At 42.9% G+C, this 16,610-nt stretch overlaps 1 protein-coding gene across 1 annotated transcript in view; it reads left to right on the top strand.

Moving 5' to 3' along the window:
• The first annotated feature begins 10,598 nt into the window (after positions 1-10,598).
• PXDC1 (PX domain containing 1) overlaps positions 10,599-16,610 on the top strand; it is a 38,644-nt gene continuing 32,632 nt past the window's right edge. The window contains exon 1 of the mRNA XM_081950920.1: positions 10,599-11,563. Within this exon, the coding sequence (XP_081807046.1) occupies positions 11,308-11,563 (256 nt within the window). The 5' untranslated portion in view covers positions 10,599-11,307. The remainder of the gene's footprint in view (positions 11,564-16,610) is intronic.

Genomic DNA, 16,610 nt, shown 5'->3' with positions numbered 1-16,610 from the left:
GAGACAGTGAGTGAGGTGAATCGCATGGTTGCTCAGATCATATGGGCCAGCCCGACCGGAGAAGTTTCCTCAGTGGAGCTCCTGAAAGGGACGCAGGCTGCCACCGCTCCACTGAAGACATTTCTGAGAAGAGAAACTTCTCCAGTCGTGCCCAAGCTGGTGGAGCACAGGCAAGCGCCGTCCCATGACAGGGGCGGGGCAGGAACTTACTTCCGGGTTCATTGACCAACCGGATCACACGATCCGGTGCAATCCAGCAGAAACCCACCACTGGTTTACACGCCCATGGAGAGGCTGCAATGGTCACAAATGTGAAAAATGGTCATAAGTTACTTTTTTCAGTGCCATTGTAACTTTGAATGGTTACTAAGCAAACGGTTGTAAAACGAGGACTACCTATATATTTAAAAAATGAATGCATAAATGAGTACATTAAAAGAATCATGTCAAACCTGGTTTTTACCAATTTCTATCAAACATTTCTATCAATCTTTTCAATAAAAGTGTTCAAAACTTTTGTTTTCAGAGAACTGGCTTATCATTTAAAGAGATCATCTTTTGAGGCAGTCATTTCTTCAATATCACATGAAATGAAGAAATGTATTTGGAGACTAAACATTGACAGTCTTAAATGTGCTGGAATATCAATATATTGTTCAAGCAACAGCTTATTCCTTTAATAAGAGAAATAAATTTTAGAAATAGTCACAGAAGTAGCTGACACATTCTGATGATTATAGTTCTTCAAGCAGAAACAATATCAGAAGTTGTACCTCTAGATCTCTCAAAGATGGTTAGCATTTTTATTCTCAGTATAAATAAAAGGCATGCAGAAATTGAGAAATGAAATGAAATTGTATTTATTAAGAAGCCTGTCCCTTGGGATGCGGATAATGTTTCCAATTACCCTTGGAGAAGCAAGATAGATTTTCTTTTCTTTTCTCAATTCTCTGCAGAGATAGTTTAATATAAATGATCATCCTCTCTTTAGAAAAAGCGTAGAATGAACTGCCTAAGGAAACAAATAGTCAAACGCTGGGGTGACATACTGTAGCAGAAAAACAAAGTTAAATAGTTTCATCTTCAACATAATGCCAGGATGATAATTCAATATTTTTATCCTTGTGAGACTGATCATTTTTTAAACCTGCATTTCTTCTAGGTAAGCTGTCATTTGCTGCAGATAATTCTATGTACATGAACAGTTTTCCTCAAAAATTATATGATCCTAAACCAAATCATATCACCATAAAGTATTGTGGGAAGAAAAATGGCTTGGAATACTATGGTGTTGGTTTCAATTTATTGATATTTTAGTCTCAGATAACTCATGTAGCACAGCATAATATACTGCAGGAGTTTCCAACCTCTGCAACTTTAAGACTTGTGGACTTCAGCTAATGGCTGGATGGGTAAATCTGGGCATTGAAGTCCACAGATCCTGAACGCTCCTGACATTGTACATTCTGACTGGTCAAATATATGGTGATATTTCTTTTTTTTAATCTTTAAAAATAGATGTCAAATAATTCTAAATAATTCATAAAACAGAGTATTTTATTGATCATGCACACTGCGTCATGCACACAAGCACTTTGTGTTTCATTACTGTTTTTTCTGTCTTGCTGCATTAGAAAAACATCTCCCAAGGATGGAAAGATGGAGTAGCTTATATGATGTCTGTTCACCCATCTTTGTCCAGTTTTCAACCATCCCCTTTTTAAGAATGGTTGTTCAGAAGAACTATGGAAGAAGTGGATTACCTGGACGTGTAACAGTTGGGTTTCAAACTGGGCCATAGTACTTATGGCACTGATTGACCTTTCGTGGTCTTGAGATGAGGATAGTATATCCATTTTGGCCCCCCTTGATCTCTCGGCAATTTTCAATACTGTCAATCATGGTTCCCCTTTGAGCCAGTTGAGGGGTTAGGAGCAGGAGCAGGAAACATACTTGTGCATTGTTGCCCTTCTTTCAAGATCAGTTTGGTTCAGGGCAGCGGTGAAATCCAGCAGGTTCTACAGGTTCTGGAGAACTGGTAGTGGAAATTTTGAGTAGTTCAGAGAACCGTTAGCGGAAATTTTGAGTAGTTTGGAGAACCGGCAAATGCCACTTCTGGCTGGCCCCAGAGTGGGGTGGGAATGGAGATCTTGCAGTATCCTTCTCCTGTCATGGCCACCAAGCCATGCCCACCAAGCCATGCCCACAGAACCGGTAGTAAAAAAATTACAATTTCACCACTGGTTCAGGGATGTCAAACTGGGGGAAAAACATATATTATGTGATGACAATATGACTCTGTGAGTTTGACACCCATGTTTTAGTCAGTCCGGTGGAGGGGAAGGAAGTCCAGGGCTTGGTTCTTGCAATGCTCTGTGAGAATGAACTTGGCAGTCAGGAGGGAGAGCCGCAGTTTGGACAACTGGTGTGTAAAAGCCAATATTTCTACTTGTGTTTCTTGTCTCAACTACCTTACAGGGTTAATAGCCCTATTCTTCTTCCATTTAACTTTGTCATGAGACTGTTGAGTTAGGTCATCCATCAGCATGGACATAAAATATCAACTCTGCCCTGGGTTGTCTAAATGATGTCATCACAATGCTTTCTCAATGCCTGGAGACACTTCAGGTCTGGATGAGGAAGAATAGGCTTTCGTTCAATCCTGACAAGACTGAATGGCTACAGGTTTTAGGGCCCTCCTTATGTCATGATAGTTTACAACCTTTCCCTACAAAGAAATTGATCCACCATCTGTGCAATAATCAGGTGGGATCCAGCCAGATGTTATACAGATTATTTAGAAATAAGTGATGCTAAACTGAATGAGATGTAATTCAATTATATACATTGACACAATCTTAATTTATCAAACCCAATCTTTTAAAAAAGTAGATATATTCCAAGATGAAAATTATGAAACAATATTAATAGCCAACATTAGCAGAGCTGTTTGTATGACTGTTCCACTGAGGTAAGCAAATATAATGTAGAAACCACAATCTGCGATGACTTTATTTATTACATCAATTTGTATGCTGTCCACATACCAGACTCTAGACAGTTTATGTGCCTAAAACATAACAACAAAATTAATAACATATTATCAATAAAACCCCTTAGAAAAAAAGGATTGTGTTCAATGCCTTCCTAAATAACCGAAGGATAGGGTTCATCTTGACCTTGGATGACAAGCTCTTCAACAATCAGGTGGCTCTTACTGAGAAGGCCTTTTTATAGCTCCTGTCACCTTGATCTCTCAGCAAAAAGCAACTGGTCTACTCTCCCACCATAATTAATCCTTGTTGTGGGAGCAGATTCCATTCTAGAACAAGTAGACCCAAAGGGGACTAGGATTCAAGCCATACATATAGGGCTTCCTAGATAACCACGATCATCTTGAATTGGCACAGAAACCATTTTCCTTTTTCCAGACAATTTTTCCATGGACTGGAGGTGGGGGGGAGAGGATCACACAACCTAGATCCAGCACATGCACAGTTTCGCTTGCCTGCTGCTGACCTCCAGCTGTATGGTCCGGTTCCTAACAGGTCCATGGCCCAGGGGTTGGGGATCCTGACACAGATGACTTCATCCCGAGGCTTCGTGTAATATAAAAAGTATTGTGGGAAGGGTCAAGCTTTGGAACACTCCATATGAATTCTCTGCAGGCTCCATTTCTCCTCCCTTATTAACTACAAAGGAACTAAACCAGGGATGGGCTGCTTTGTGTTCACCCATGTTCGGGCGATCCTCTAGTAAAGATTCTGCATGGTTCGGCAAACTCACAAATCCCACTCCTGGCTGGCCCTGCCCACCCCTCCCCTCCCCTCCCTGGAGTCTCCACGCAGCCCATTTTGGATGCCAGGTAAGTGCAGGGCCCGCGTGGAGGCTCGGGGTGGGTGAAAAACAGGCCTCCTGGAGGCTCTGGAAGGCCAGAAATAGGTCCAATGCCTGCCTCCAGAGAGACTCCGGAGCCCAGGGAGCCCAGGGAGGGCAAAACCGCCCCCCCCAATGGTGCAGGAGGCTGACTAGGCCACGCCCACCATGGCCACGCCCACCCAGCAATCAGGCAGAGAACCCATTGCTAAAATTTTTGAAGCCCACCCTGAACCAAACTACTGCCCTTAATCCGTAATTCTTGCAGAAAATCTGAAAGGAGACCATTGTCAATACCACTGAATGCTATTTACAGATCTAGTGGGCTAGGAGATCTTACATCACACTTACTGGAGTCCTGTTGCAGGTCATCCACAGAAGTTGCCAAGGTGGTTTCTACCCCAAGTTTGGTCCAGTATCCCAGAGGAAAGGTGTCTAAGTAATCTATAGGGCTGTCCGTACTTACACCATTACCGCTACAAACTTATCTAAAAAAAACAGATTGGAAACTGGTCACTAAATGTCTAAGGCATTTTGGTAAAATAAAGTTGTTTTGAAAAAGAGGAAAGCTTCTTCCTCTTTCAAGTCCACTTCCTGTCTGGAAGTCAGGAAGTGTGCAGATCTAATTTGCAAGTGGTTGAATTCATTCCACAGGAGATCCTATTCACTTCCTCAGATATCACAAGCTGACAAGAGTTCCAAACAATGTTGTAAATGGTTGCCTTATTATTTCATGGGAACCCACCAATATGGTGTCTACCTCAAAGTGGCTGGGAGCGATTGTGCCTGTAAACTGCCCACAATGAACAACAGGAAGATATTTAGACCAGAGTTCTTAAGAGGAACTGAGTCATCCTATTAACAGAGCTGATTGGCATCCCAAAGCTGATTAGCATCCCAAAGACTCAATAAATGTGGAGACACACTGGTGTTTCTCTGCTTGTACATGTTTACATTTCAGTCCATCTACATATTGAACCATTTTCATTTCTGATCTTCCACCACTCCAAGCATTTCCTCATGCGCTTGATTTCTTGGAGTGTTTCAGTAAACCAAAAAGCATCCCTGCACCAGCTTAGCAAGAGAAGTTGAGAGAATATCCCTCTCAAGCACTATTGTGGTCTCTCTATCTATAGCAATTCACCGGGAAAATTCACAGCTCCCACATTACATTCGCACAATTAGTGCAGTGCAAAGGACCGTTCTCCCTTGCTAGGCACCCAAACTAAACTCAGCACAAGGCATGTTTGCTGGCTCTCGGTGCCAGCCAGTTGCTAACTCATTTTGTGCCTCTATTGTATCTCTTCTGAGTCACTGATGAATGGTATTCTCTGCTTGCTGTTGAAAAAATGATTGTTTTTCCCTTATACTGCCTCCCCTGCCAACATGCTACTAGCCAGGAGAGATAACATCTACCAGTCAGAATGAATGGGAAGGTCTGACTTCAAGGCTTCTCCCAGTTTCTCCAGGCTGCTTGGTTTTCGACATTCCATCTGGGCTTCTCCCAAATTAAACTAAATGTGAAGTGAAGAAACATGAGACAAGACCATAGTCTGCAACTAACTGTGTCCCACAAAATAAGAGAATTTTTTCCCTAACTGGTGGGCAACCATCTCTCATATTCGTGGGTAGAGGGAATGATCGAAATTGATGAGTAGTGAGAAGCACAAATACATGTCCTCTTTTTCTTTACATTAAGCTATTTTATCCCAAGGGAAGCCTGTGGAGAAACTGATATGGAAAACAGAACAGGGTGGAAATGACAGGCAAGAAAGGAACTTGAGAAACAAGCAAAATCTGGAAAAGAAGCAGTGGGAGAGAATAGTCAGTGACCAAAGGACAAGATATGAACAATTTTACGGAGATTGGGAGGCTATTTTGGCTATTTAGCCATCTTTATATCCTGATTAAGGGCACATGGGGGGTAGGTTTTTTAAATTGAAACTGAATTTCTGCAGAGAAAAATAGAGTTCAGAAGGGTTTTAATCGCTTTTCAAAAACTTGTGCTGCACATTAAAATGAATTCCCGGCAGCTGCAGTCAAAGTGTATTTTAAAAAAGGAGATGTGTGAAAGGGGATTATGATTTTCCCCGATGCCTCTGCTTCGCAACGGTCAATTTTTAGAAATATCTTTGGCCAGTCTGAACATCCCTGGTTTACTTTTCAACTTTACATAATTGACAAACATCCATAATTTCTGTAACTTTAAGGTTATTCATGAAGCCGAACAACAATGTAATGGACACCGTCTTTCATCTTTTATGGAATGTAATATAATTGCACCCTATTGGAACTATGTGCTTGTAGAAAGGGCCTTCTTGGGATCAGATTTACAATCAAGGGGGGGGGGGAAATCCAAAGCCCATGAAATGCCACCCCAGTCTTTCCAGTCAGACCTAAAACCAACCCACACAATTCTAAGAAATATAACCAAGTCTTCCCCCCACCCCCACCCCGCCATCCCCATTCCACTCCCTGATGTGGCTTTCTTTGCTCAAAAGCAAAACACTTTGACTTCCTCTTCTCCCTCGTTACCACTGTTGTCAAATACTGGCATTTGCAGCCAAAACTTTTGTTGCTCCAGCAACATTGCATCACCCTGGGCTTTGGTCCAAGGCTGCTTTCTGGAGAAGCTGATGCAAGGCCTCAATTCACCGTGTCCTCATTGTCAGCCTGGTCCTCCCTCAAGAGGTTTTGCTCTGCAGCCCCAGCTTCCCACGTCAGATTTTCCTCAACATAATCTTTAAAAAAGTTAAAATCTGTCTCTCTCCTGAAAGCCCCGAGCCAAGAGCAGACATCTGTGCTTGTGTTTGATGAGGCATCTCCTCCGATCTAGCCTGAGGCGGAGGAGGGAAAAACTTTACTTCCTCCATTAATTATGTCTGTGGTGGGTCAGTGGCACTAAGCAAGGGCAAAGGCAGAAGTCTTTCCCAGCTTCGAAATGAGGCCACAAACTTTTGCTGCGCACATATTTTAATTTCAAGCGGAACATGTGTTTAAAAAACTATTAGTAAACGTCTCCAAGAGTTTTTATGGCGTTTCCTCTTGATTGTAAGGAACCGTAAAGAACAGAATGATGAAAAAGTGGCTTCATTAGAGCTGACTTATAACTTAATACCTAAATAAGAAAATCCTATTGATAAAGCTTTCCCACTAATAATATCGGCTGAAATCCATCAGGAAGTAGCCCAACCAGCTAATATTATTGGAACCTCAGAATGGGTTCTGGCACTTGTTGTACTTTAGGCTACTTAAAGAGTTATTTAGGTATTGGTTTTAATGATATAACTGCATCCACTGCTTTTTAGGACTCAAGTTCAGGATGGACCAATGATTCCAGACTTGTGGTTATCAACTATCCTTTTTCCGGACATGACCATCTGTTGTGGGGAGCAAAGGAAAAAAGATTGTCCAGCAAAGGCACCAAAGATTTACTTGCATCTATGTAAACAGAAGACAAATTCTACCATCATGTGAAGATGGTAGGATTTGCCTCATCACTAGGCACTGAAAAGCCCAGTATTTGGACCTAAGAATAGGCTATGATACCATTCTTCCAAACACTGCTGGATGACTAGGCATAGCTTCTATTTAATCAGGCCACAGTAGGAATTTAAAGTGGTAGCAAGGCACAACACCAACCCTACCATTAGACAGTGTGGTATCTGCAGCAGTCAGCAGATGTTGGATGTCATGAAAGAGCAGCTAATTGGAAATTATTGTTACTGCTTTTTAAGTGGTAAGAGAACTGCTGTGGGATTAGGTCTCAGGGCCCAAAATAACTATGTTAGATATTATGCCAGGCCAGCAGGGAGGACTGTTTCAGCTCAGGCAACTAATGTTTTGGGGGCAGTCCTGAGGCAGGGGTGGGTTCCTGCCAGTTCTAACTTCTTCTATAGAAGAGGTTCCACAAATCTACAGTGCCGTTTCGAACCGGTTCCAGCTCCCTCCCCCCGCCCGTCCGCACATCATCAAGATGAAGAGCGAGAGGAGGAATTCTGGGAGTTGAAGTCCACAATTTTTTAAGCTGTCAAGTTTGAACACCCCTGGGTTTTTTTTTCTAAAGGGTTAGGGGTGCAAGGGTCTTGTAACTTGACAGCTTTAAGACTTGCGTGCTTCAAATGCCAGAGTTTCTGAGCCAACTTTCTGGTTGCTAAGCAAGAGCGTTGTTAAGTGAGTTTCACCACATTTTACAAGTTGGCCATGCCCACCCAGTCACATGGTTGGCAAGCCACTCCCACCCGGTCACATGGCTGACAAGCCACTCTCACAAAGCAGGCCACATCTACAGAAGAGGTTCTAAAAAATTTGAAACGCACCATTGTCCTGAGGGTAGATAGTCAGTTTAGTGTTGTGGTTGAGGTTGAGGTACCAGATTAAAAACCAGGGATTCTAGTCCCACACAAAGCCAGCTAGATGATCTTGGGCCAGTTACTGTTTCTCAACCCTAAGAAGAGGCAATAGAAAAGAGTTTCTGAAAACCTTGTCAGGAAAACTCAATGGACTAGGCAACCTTAAACACTCAAAGAGCCACAAAGATCCTAACTGGAAGCCCGCCCACCCCCATTCAATTCTGGAGCCGACCGGAAGTCTGATTCTCCCACCATAGAGTCTCCTAGTGCTGCCTCCTTTTTCGTCTGCCCATCAAAAGTCTGATTCCTCCACCATAGAGTGTCCTCCTAGCGTGGCGTCCTTTTTCCTTTTACCAACTGGCAACAGGGAGCTGCAGCAGAGGGATGAAAGAGTCACATGTCACTCCAGAGCCACGGGGTGCTGACCCCTGGACTAGGCAGTGGCTAGGAGTTGTCCACAACTTGAAGACACATAGTGTACTGTACAGAGTCTAACGTAGTGCCATCTTCCAATCTTAAGTAAGGTCACCCTGTCCCATTGATTGCAAAGGGGACTGACTGGCCCCAAGACTAGCCAACCTGAAGCTAATCATATCATACGCTCTTTCTGACTCAATCTTTTTGGATATTGAGAACCGAAATGCTCCATTTAACATAATTGTACATGGGGGTAGCTTAGCAGAGGCCGGTTCTTATATGGTTGATACAGGTAGTCCTCGATCTACGATCACAGTTGAGCCCCAAATTTCTGTTGTTAAGTGACACATTTGTTAAGTGAATTTTGCCCCATTTTATGACATTTGTTGCCACAGTTGTTAAGTGAATCACTGCTGTTGCTAAGTTAGGCTGTTGAGTGAATCTGGCTTTCTCGTTGACTTTCCCCCAGACACAACAATTGTGGTAAATATGAACCAGTTGAGGAGCAGCTGAATTTTGATCATGTGATCATGGGGATGCTGAAAAAGCTGTTAACTGTGAAAAACGGTCATAAATCACTGTTGTTGTAACTTTGAATGGTTCACTAAACTGACCCATTGTAAATCCAGGATTACCTCTACTTGGCTTTTTCAGCTGTATTGTAAGTCTGGATCAGTGGTTCCCAACTTTTTTTTGGCCATGCCCCAGGATCTCTAAAATCCTGATGCACCCCCCCCCCCCAACATATAATTCTTACTTTACCCAAAAAGTGAACTCTACTCACTTGGAGGAAGCCTAAAAGGCCATTAACTTGGTTTAAACAAAGTTCAAATTTTCCCCCATTAAAAATCAAATTGTCCCCCTGTGGGGCGTGGACCCCACGTTGGGAACCACGGGTCTGGATCCGATCCGCCCTTTCCAGCTGTTGCACGCAGAGCTTGGGATTCCCGAATAACCTTCCCCGGCCACGCTCCTTCGCTTCTTTTGACCCTTCGGTTTAACCCGCGCTGGGCGGAAAGAAAGAGGCGAGCAAATTGAGAGACGCGCCGGTTGCTCGAGGAGATGGTACCGGTGTCTCCGAAGCGGCAAAGATCGCCCGGTTTCCTCCGGAAAACCATTTTTCGAGCTTTCTTGAAGGAAACAGGGAGAAGTTAACTTTAAGCTCCCCCAGCTCCGCGAGAAACCTACGACAGGGGGGCGGGGAGCCAGCATCCCGGCGGTCTTTTCCGCCCACACCCTCTTTCTCCAGTAAGCGAGCAAACTAATCTATTATACGTATATCTTTTTTTTTCGGCCGGTTGCGTCACGACCTTTTTAAAAAGCCTGCCTCTGCCAAAATCGATGCCCTGCCAAACATCGGATCGAGAAAACTCCCTGCCTAGCACCTCCCCTGCCACGAGAATCGGACGGGCCACAGAGTCCAGGGAACAGGACGCGTTTGCTCCCCCCCCTTTTCTTTTTTTTCTTCCACGTGTTGAAAACCTCGGATAGGGAAGGAAAGAAAGAAAGAAAGAAAGAAAGAAAGAAAGAAAGAAGAAAGAAAAGAAAGAAAGAAAGGAAAGAAAGAAAGAAAGAAAGAAAGAAAGAAAGAAAGAAAGAAAGAAAGAAAAGAAAGGAAAGAAAGGAAGACAGAGAGACAGAAAGAAGAAAGAAAGAAAGAAAGAAGAAAGAAAGAAAGAAAGAAAGAAAGAAAGAAAGAAAGAAAGAAAGAAAGAAAGAAAGAAAGAAAGAAAGAAAGAAAGAAAGAAAGAAAGAAAGAAAGAAAGAAGAAAGGCAGGCAGGCAGGCAGGCAGGCAGGCAGGCAGAGAGAGAGAGAGAGAGAGAGAGAGAGAGAGAGAGAGAGAGAGAGAGAGAGAGAAAGAAAGAAAGAAAGCAGGCAGGCAGGCAGGCAGGACTCCAAACCCCCTTTCTTTTTTTCTTCCACGTGTTGAAAACCTCGGATAGGGAAGGAAAGAAAGAAGAAAGAAAGAAAGAAGAAAGAAAGAAAGAAAGAAAGAAAGAAAGAAAGAAAGAAAGAAAGAAAGAAAGAAAGGCAGACAGACGGAAGGAAGGAAGGAAGGAGGGAAGGCAGGCAGGCAGGCAGGCAGGACTCCAAACCCCCGAGTTTTCGTGGGCGATCGCGCATGTTTTTGTTTTTTGTTTTAAATTCAGCTCCAATTCTTCACCCTGCCTCCCAAACATTCAGGAAGATCGCAAAAGAGGAGAGAGAGAGAGACAGAGAGAGAAAGGAAGAAGCGTCAAAGCCACAAGATGCAACGCAACGCCGCCCTTCGAGCAAAAAGCCTGTCCCCTTCGGCCTGAAAAGCAGAAGCCCGTCTGATTTGCCCGACAGCTCCTCTGCTCCCAGCCCGCGCGTGTGACTAGCAAGCGGTGGCGGCAAAAAAAGCGACTGTAGTCAGGGAGAAGAGGCGGCGGCGGAGGAGGAGGAGGAGGAGGGCGACGACGACGGCTGAGCCCTCCCCTCCTGGTCTTTTTGCCTGGGCGAAGAATGCCGGAGGCGCCTGTGGCCGCCCTGCGCGGAGCTTGAAGGCAGCGCCTTGTGCCGTCGACGCCCAGCTCGACCATGGCTCCCTTTTCCTGACCGCCCAGCGGCTTCTAGCGAAGGACGGAGGCTATCCGCCGTCCCCCTCGCAGCGGGCTGGTATGCTCGGGCAGCGGCGGGATGGCCTCGGCTGTGTTTGAGGGCACCTCGCTGGTGAACATGTACGTGCGGGGCTGCTGGGTGAACGGCATCCGGAGGCTGATCGTCAACCGACGCGGGGACGAGGAGGAGTTCTTTGAGATCCGAACCGAGTGGTCGGACCGGAACGTCCTTTACTTGCACCGCAGCTACTCGGACTTGGGCCGCCTCTTCAAGCGCCTACTGGACTCTTTCCCGGAGGATCGACCCGAGCTGTCACAGTCCCCCTTCCTCCAAGGTTTGCCGGCCGCCTCGTTTTCTGACTTTCTCTCCCTCCCCCCCGACTCCATCCTATGCCCACTTGGCGAATCGTCGCTAAGGCGAGAGGAAGTTCCTTGAAAAGGAGCGGCGCTTCCTTCGCGCCACAGTTGAAGGATCGGGGTGGGGTGGTGAGGGAAACTTTTCGCCTCTTATTAAACCTGTTTGCTGCCGAAGCCTAAATAGACCCGACGTTTTCTCTGAATCCTTCCTTGTAGTAGAGGAAGGCAACCAGGATAGGACAGAGTGTCTCTAGGCTGGTTTCTAAACAGAACAGAACAAGAGATTTGGAAGGGACATTGGAGGTCATCTAGTCCAACCCCCTGCTCGGGCAGGAAACCCTATATATACCATTTCAAACATACACTCAGAACTGGTCCTGGTCTCAGTCAGTCCTTGATATTCATGACCAATAGAATGTCTCTGGGCATACTAAAAGCGCCTCCCCCGAAGACTTCACCATCAAAATGGGAATACTTGTGATAATTATGGTATTTTTCTGCTAATGACCGAGTGGGAATCTCCTTTTTTTCCCCTTAGCCATGAAGGAGGACTGTAGGAATAGAGGGGGCAGAGAGCCACGTGGCTGGTCACCTGGTCAGCTCCACTCTAGACCTCCTTGAGTTCAGCTCTTGAGACAGAGATGTCCTGTGTGTAGGTCTTTCTGAGTGTAGGCTTCTATGGGTGTTGAAAATGGTTGGCCTGTTGCACTGCCTTCTAATTCTGAGGCTTGTACAAGTACATTCCTAAAATGAAACTTGACTATAGTTGTGGTTGCTGTGGTATGGGGAGTTGTGATGTGATGTGCATTTATTCGGATTTTCTGACTTTTGGCATGGGGTTCGCAACTTTATCAATGCAAAATTTCAACCTCATAACTGGTAGGGATGCTGATAACAGGAAATCAGCAAAGAAATAGCCTCATAACACATTTTGTTTTACAGATCCCAATTACTGGTTGTTGATACAAGTGAGTCCTGTTTGTTCTTTGGATTCTCAGTAATCACCTCTGTGTGTAGCTGGTATGAGTGCTGGACATCCTAATTCATCAAATGTTTCCCTACACAAGTAGATAAACAGTTATTGCAGCCGGAGAAGTGAAGCAAACTATGATACTCAGTTTAAGTGACATTAATCCAGGAATCCATGATAGCAAAGTGAAAAGACAGATGATCCTTCTGAGCCTCCCAGAATTGCCCTGTGCCACCCAGGTTGCTTGAACAGTGAGCTGGGTGGCGTATAAATTTAATAAATAAAAATATAAAATGAACTTTCTGTCCCTTCCAGCCTTATTCTCGTCCTTCAGATTTCTAAATTGCTACGTTGACTCAAATCACTTAGTGGACACCTTGAAACATACATTAAAATAGATGCTTTAAAATAGTACATTTCGTTAGAAATGTGCTGTCACCAACCAGCTTTTCCATGCTGTTTCAAGATTATAAAAGTTGCAGGGACTGAATTTACCTGGGTTTGCAAAGGGAATCCTATAATTATAGTGCAGCTCTCAGAAATACCCTTCATTCATAATAAGAAACAAAAATTGAAACAAAAATGACTCAGGTGGAATGACAGAGCAGCTCTTCAGAACCAACTTGTCATAAATTGATTCACTGATCCAGAATCGAATAATCTTTTAGATAACTATTGAAGATAATCCCAGAAAAACACTTGTCACAAAGGGCAATTAAGGGCTACGATTTTGTATTCCTGACTCTGTAATACAGATGTAATCACCATGTTGGCAAGTTTTACATTTGATATTTGTATGGTTCATGTATTTCTCCATCCAACATATATGCATCTATTCAAGTAATGTATGCGTTTCTCACAGGCAGATTTAATTTGATGTGTAAAATATGTTCTACCAAAGGGCTTTTGACTCCCAGCTATTTGGTAACATTTGTCAAGAGTCAAATATTTGAATTCATTTAAAACATCTTGAAAATGTAAGCATCCTATATTATATATAATTTTATTCCTGTTATCATAACACTTCTCTTCATTAGATGATATTGCCAGCCCAAGGTATATAAAAAACCCATTTTTAATTCATTTTGAAATTGATTTTAACTGAAATAAAAGAAACATAATTAAAGAAAAAAAAGGATCTTTCTAAAAGATGTAGTTTGCTTTTAATAACGAAATACAAACAAACTCAAGAAAAGAAAAGAGAAATGATATTGGTATACGGTAAAGGAAAAAAAAATCCTAGATTTATTATGGTCATTAAATTTATCTAAATGTGACAAAAAGAAGAAAAAAGGCTAACTGACAAAAAGTAGAGAAAACATTCATATAATATTCATTATTGATATAAAATTAAACTTAAATATAGATCCCTTTCTGTAATGTTTTCTCTCCATTTCATTGTTTCTCCCAAATTGTAGCCTCAGTTACACTTGTGTTTTAGGATAATTGCTTTTAAGAAGAAGAATGAAATGCTACGTTGTGGAAGGCCTGGCTTTGCATGGCGTCATGTATAAGATGGCAAGTGGATGGCCATAAGAACAAGCAGTGCAGTCAAGTCACGTTAAAATCCTTGGCAGGCAGTTTTGTTGTTAATTCTGTGGTTGTACTTTGGCTCTGATTGCTGGGAAACTGAACGGGGTACTCAGGCTCTATGTACATAGGCAGTACATAGTTGCTGCTGAAACTGCTGAATAGATAGATACAGAGGGAGAAAAATGGATGGAGTCCTCTGTTTCAGCTACTCTATGGACCGATCTCCTGGCTAGGTAGCATAAAATCACAGCTTGAGCCCCATAACTAGTTCTTTGCTCTGGGCTACCATCCTTAGAAAAATTTGAGCATTTGTGGCCAGGCTGCAAATGCCTTGTAATCCTCATAAGGAATAAGGCATCTTGACCACACTGATTTTATACTGATATAGATAGTTCCAAGTAATATTTCTCAGGCCACTAAGTAAAGCACTTGTGATGTGGCTGGATTCATATGTTTTTCTTTTTTATGGTTGGAGAAGTGGACTCAGATTTGGAAGTCTGGATAGCAGCCCAAATAATAGCTTGCTGAATGTTGCAAAGCCTTTTGAGTTGGCAACTATATGATGGACAGAAGATTTAACATAGAACAATACCACATCTTCTCTAGTTGGTTGATTATCACAGTTTATTAAAGGATTAAATTGGCTAAGGACAGCGTTCATACACTGTCCTTAGATGGAGTTTTCTGTGGTCAGTGGAATTAGAAACCAGTTGACCACAATATATTTGAATGGTGTCACTGTCAAGCTTATTATGTCTGGTAACAATGTAGAAATTGATCTTCCTTCAGAGTTCCTTTAATCACGCAATCTATAGAATAGGGTTACTAAGCAAATAGGTGAACTTCATACTGTTATGATAATAAATAAACCAGGGTTAAAGCTAATCAAGCTTAGCATACTATGCATAAGTGATGGCTTTACCTGACTTTTGGGACACTGGATGAAGGGAGGGGAAAGGGAGATATTGTATTGTATAGGTAAAGAACTAGTTAATATCATTAGTTGTTATATCATCATTGTCAGATTGCAGTTCTGAATTGCACTGTTTAGAACTACAATTCTTCTCAATAGAAGATTAAGTACATAACGCTAGCTCATGCTTTTGGTGGCCTCATCAGAAGATTTCCAAGAACATTTAATTTTCTGATGAAGCCACCAGGAGCATGAGCTAGTCTTCTATTTATCAAAAAACAGCTGGGTGTACAATAGCATTGCCCATCATTCTTCTTTGCACATGCCCTTACAGCATCATCAAAGGCTTTTAAAGACCAGTGCATAAATCAGCATTTATTATGTGACACTTCCTGGCATCATGACTCTTTCTAGACAGTATCCCCAAAACACATTAATTTCATTTTTAAGCTTATGTAACAAAAAAAGGAGATAAAATATCCTGTCTCAGGCCACACATATGCAACCTCAAGAGAGGTTTGCAAATTTTATTAGAAAGTTTTTAAGCAAATAAGCAAGTGCCCAAGGAAATGTGTGTGCAAGCATGCACACACAGATGAGAGAAATCGAGTCCCCCAAAACCCAGGAAGCTTGCCTTGAGAAAGTGTCCAAATCAAAAACAGCAGGCACAAGAACCAGACAGGGTCATCAGTCAGCCCAGGTCCAGAGTCACAAACATGAAAATTTCAAGTTGTAGGTCAAGAAACGGTTGTCACCATTGGAAAGGCTTCAGCTCGCTGCTCTTCTTAAATAGAAGCAATCCCATTTGGAAGGGTGAGGTTCCTTTCTAGCAAAGAGCCTTGGAGAGCCCCTTTGCTCTGCTGACCACACAACGATCCCTTGCACTGGGAGGGAGTGGCAGCTTCAACTCATCTTTAGAGATTGGGGGACAGCTGGGTCTCTTGGTTAACTGAGGCCACTGTGGCACAATCTCTTCTGCCTGGGATTCCAGGCAAGGTGTTCTCCAACAATTCAGGAACTGGCTGCTGTTTGTCAATTTCTTTGTCAGAATCTGAGCTGGCAGTGACACATAGGATTGACCAAGAGCACAAGATTTCAAATGAACAGGGCAAATTTTGCAAGATTTGGCTTCTATTTCATATTTTTGCAAACCACTTTTGTCTAGTGGTGAAGGCACGAGATTAGGCAGGGAACCTGTGAATCCTAGCTCCACTTTACCGATGAAAGTTGTCTGGGTGACTCTCAGCCCATGATGTCAGGCGCAGGTGACAAGCTGGTCAATCAATTTCCTGACACAACCAATCAGGTGATTCCCTCACCCCCACCCTTACACTTGGAGGAAAGCAGTAGGAAGAAAAAACAATTCTATATCATGAACTTCTTGCGGTACAGGTAGTCCTTGACTTATGACCAAAATTGAGCCCAAAATATATGTTGTTAAGTGAAAATATAATTTGTTAAGCAAGTTTTGCCCCATTTTACAACTTTTTTCTTTTTTTTTAATTCAAGGGTGTTTTTTTAAAAAAATATAAATTATACACATTATTGGAAGAAAGCGTTGTCCGGGTCTTTTCATTTACATAGTCCATTTTACATCATAGTTTTGTTT

Source organism: Natrix helvetica (assembly GCF_964273705.1).
Source record: "Natrix helvetica genome assembly, chromosome: 4".
Lineage (NCBI taxonomy): Eukaryota > Metazoa > Chordata > Lepidosauria > Squamata > Natricidae > Natrix > Natrix helvetica.
Note: the sequence above shows the minus strand (reverse complement) of the source record. Positions and strands in the feature narration are given on the sequence as shown.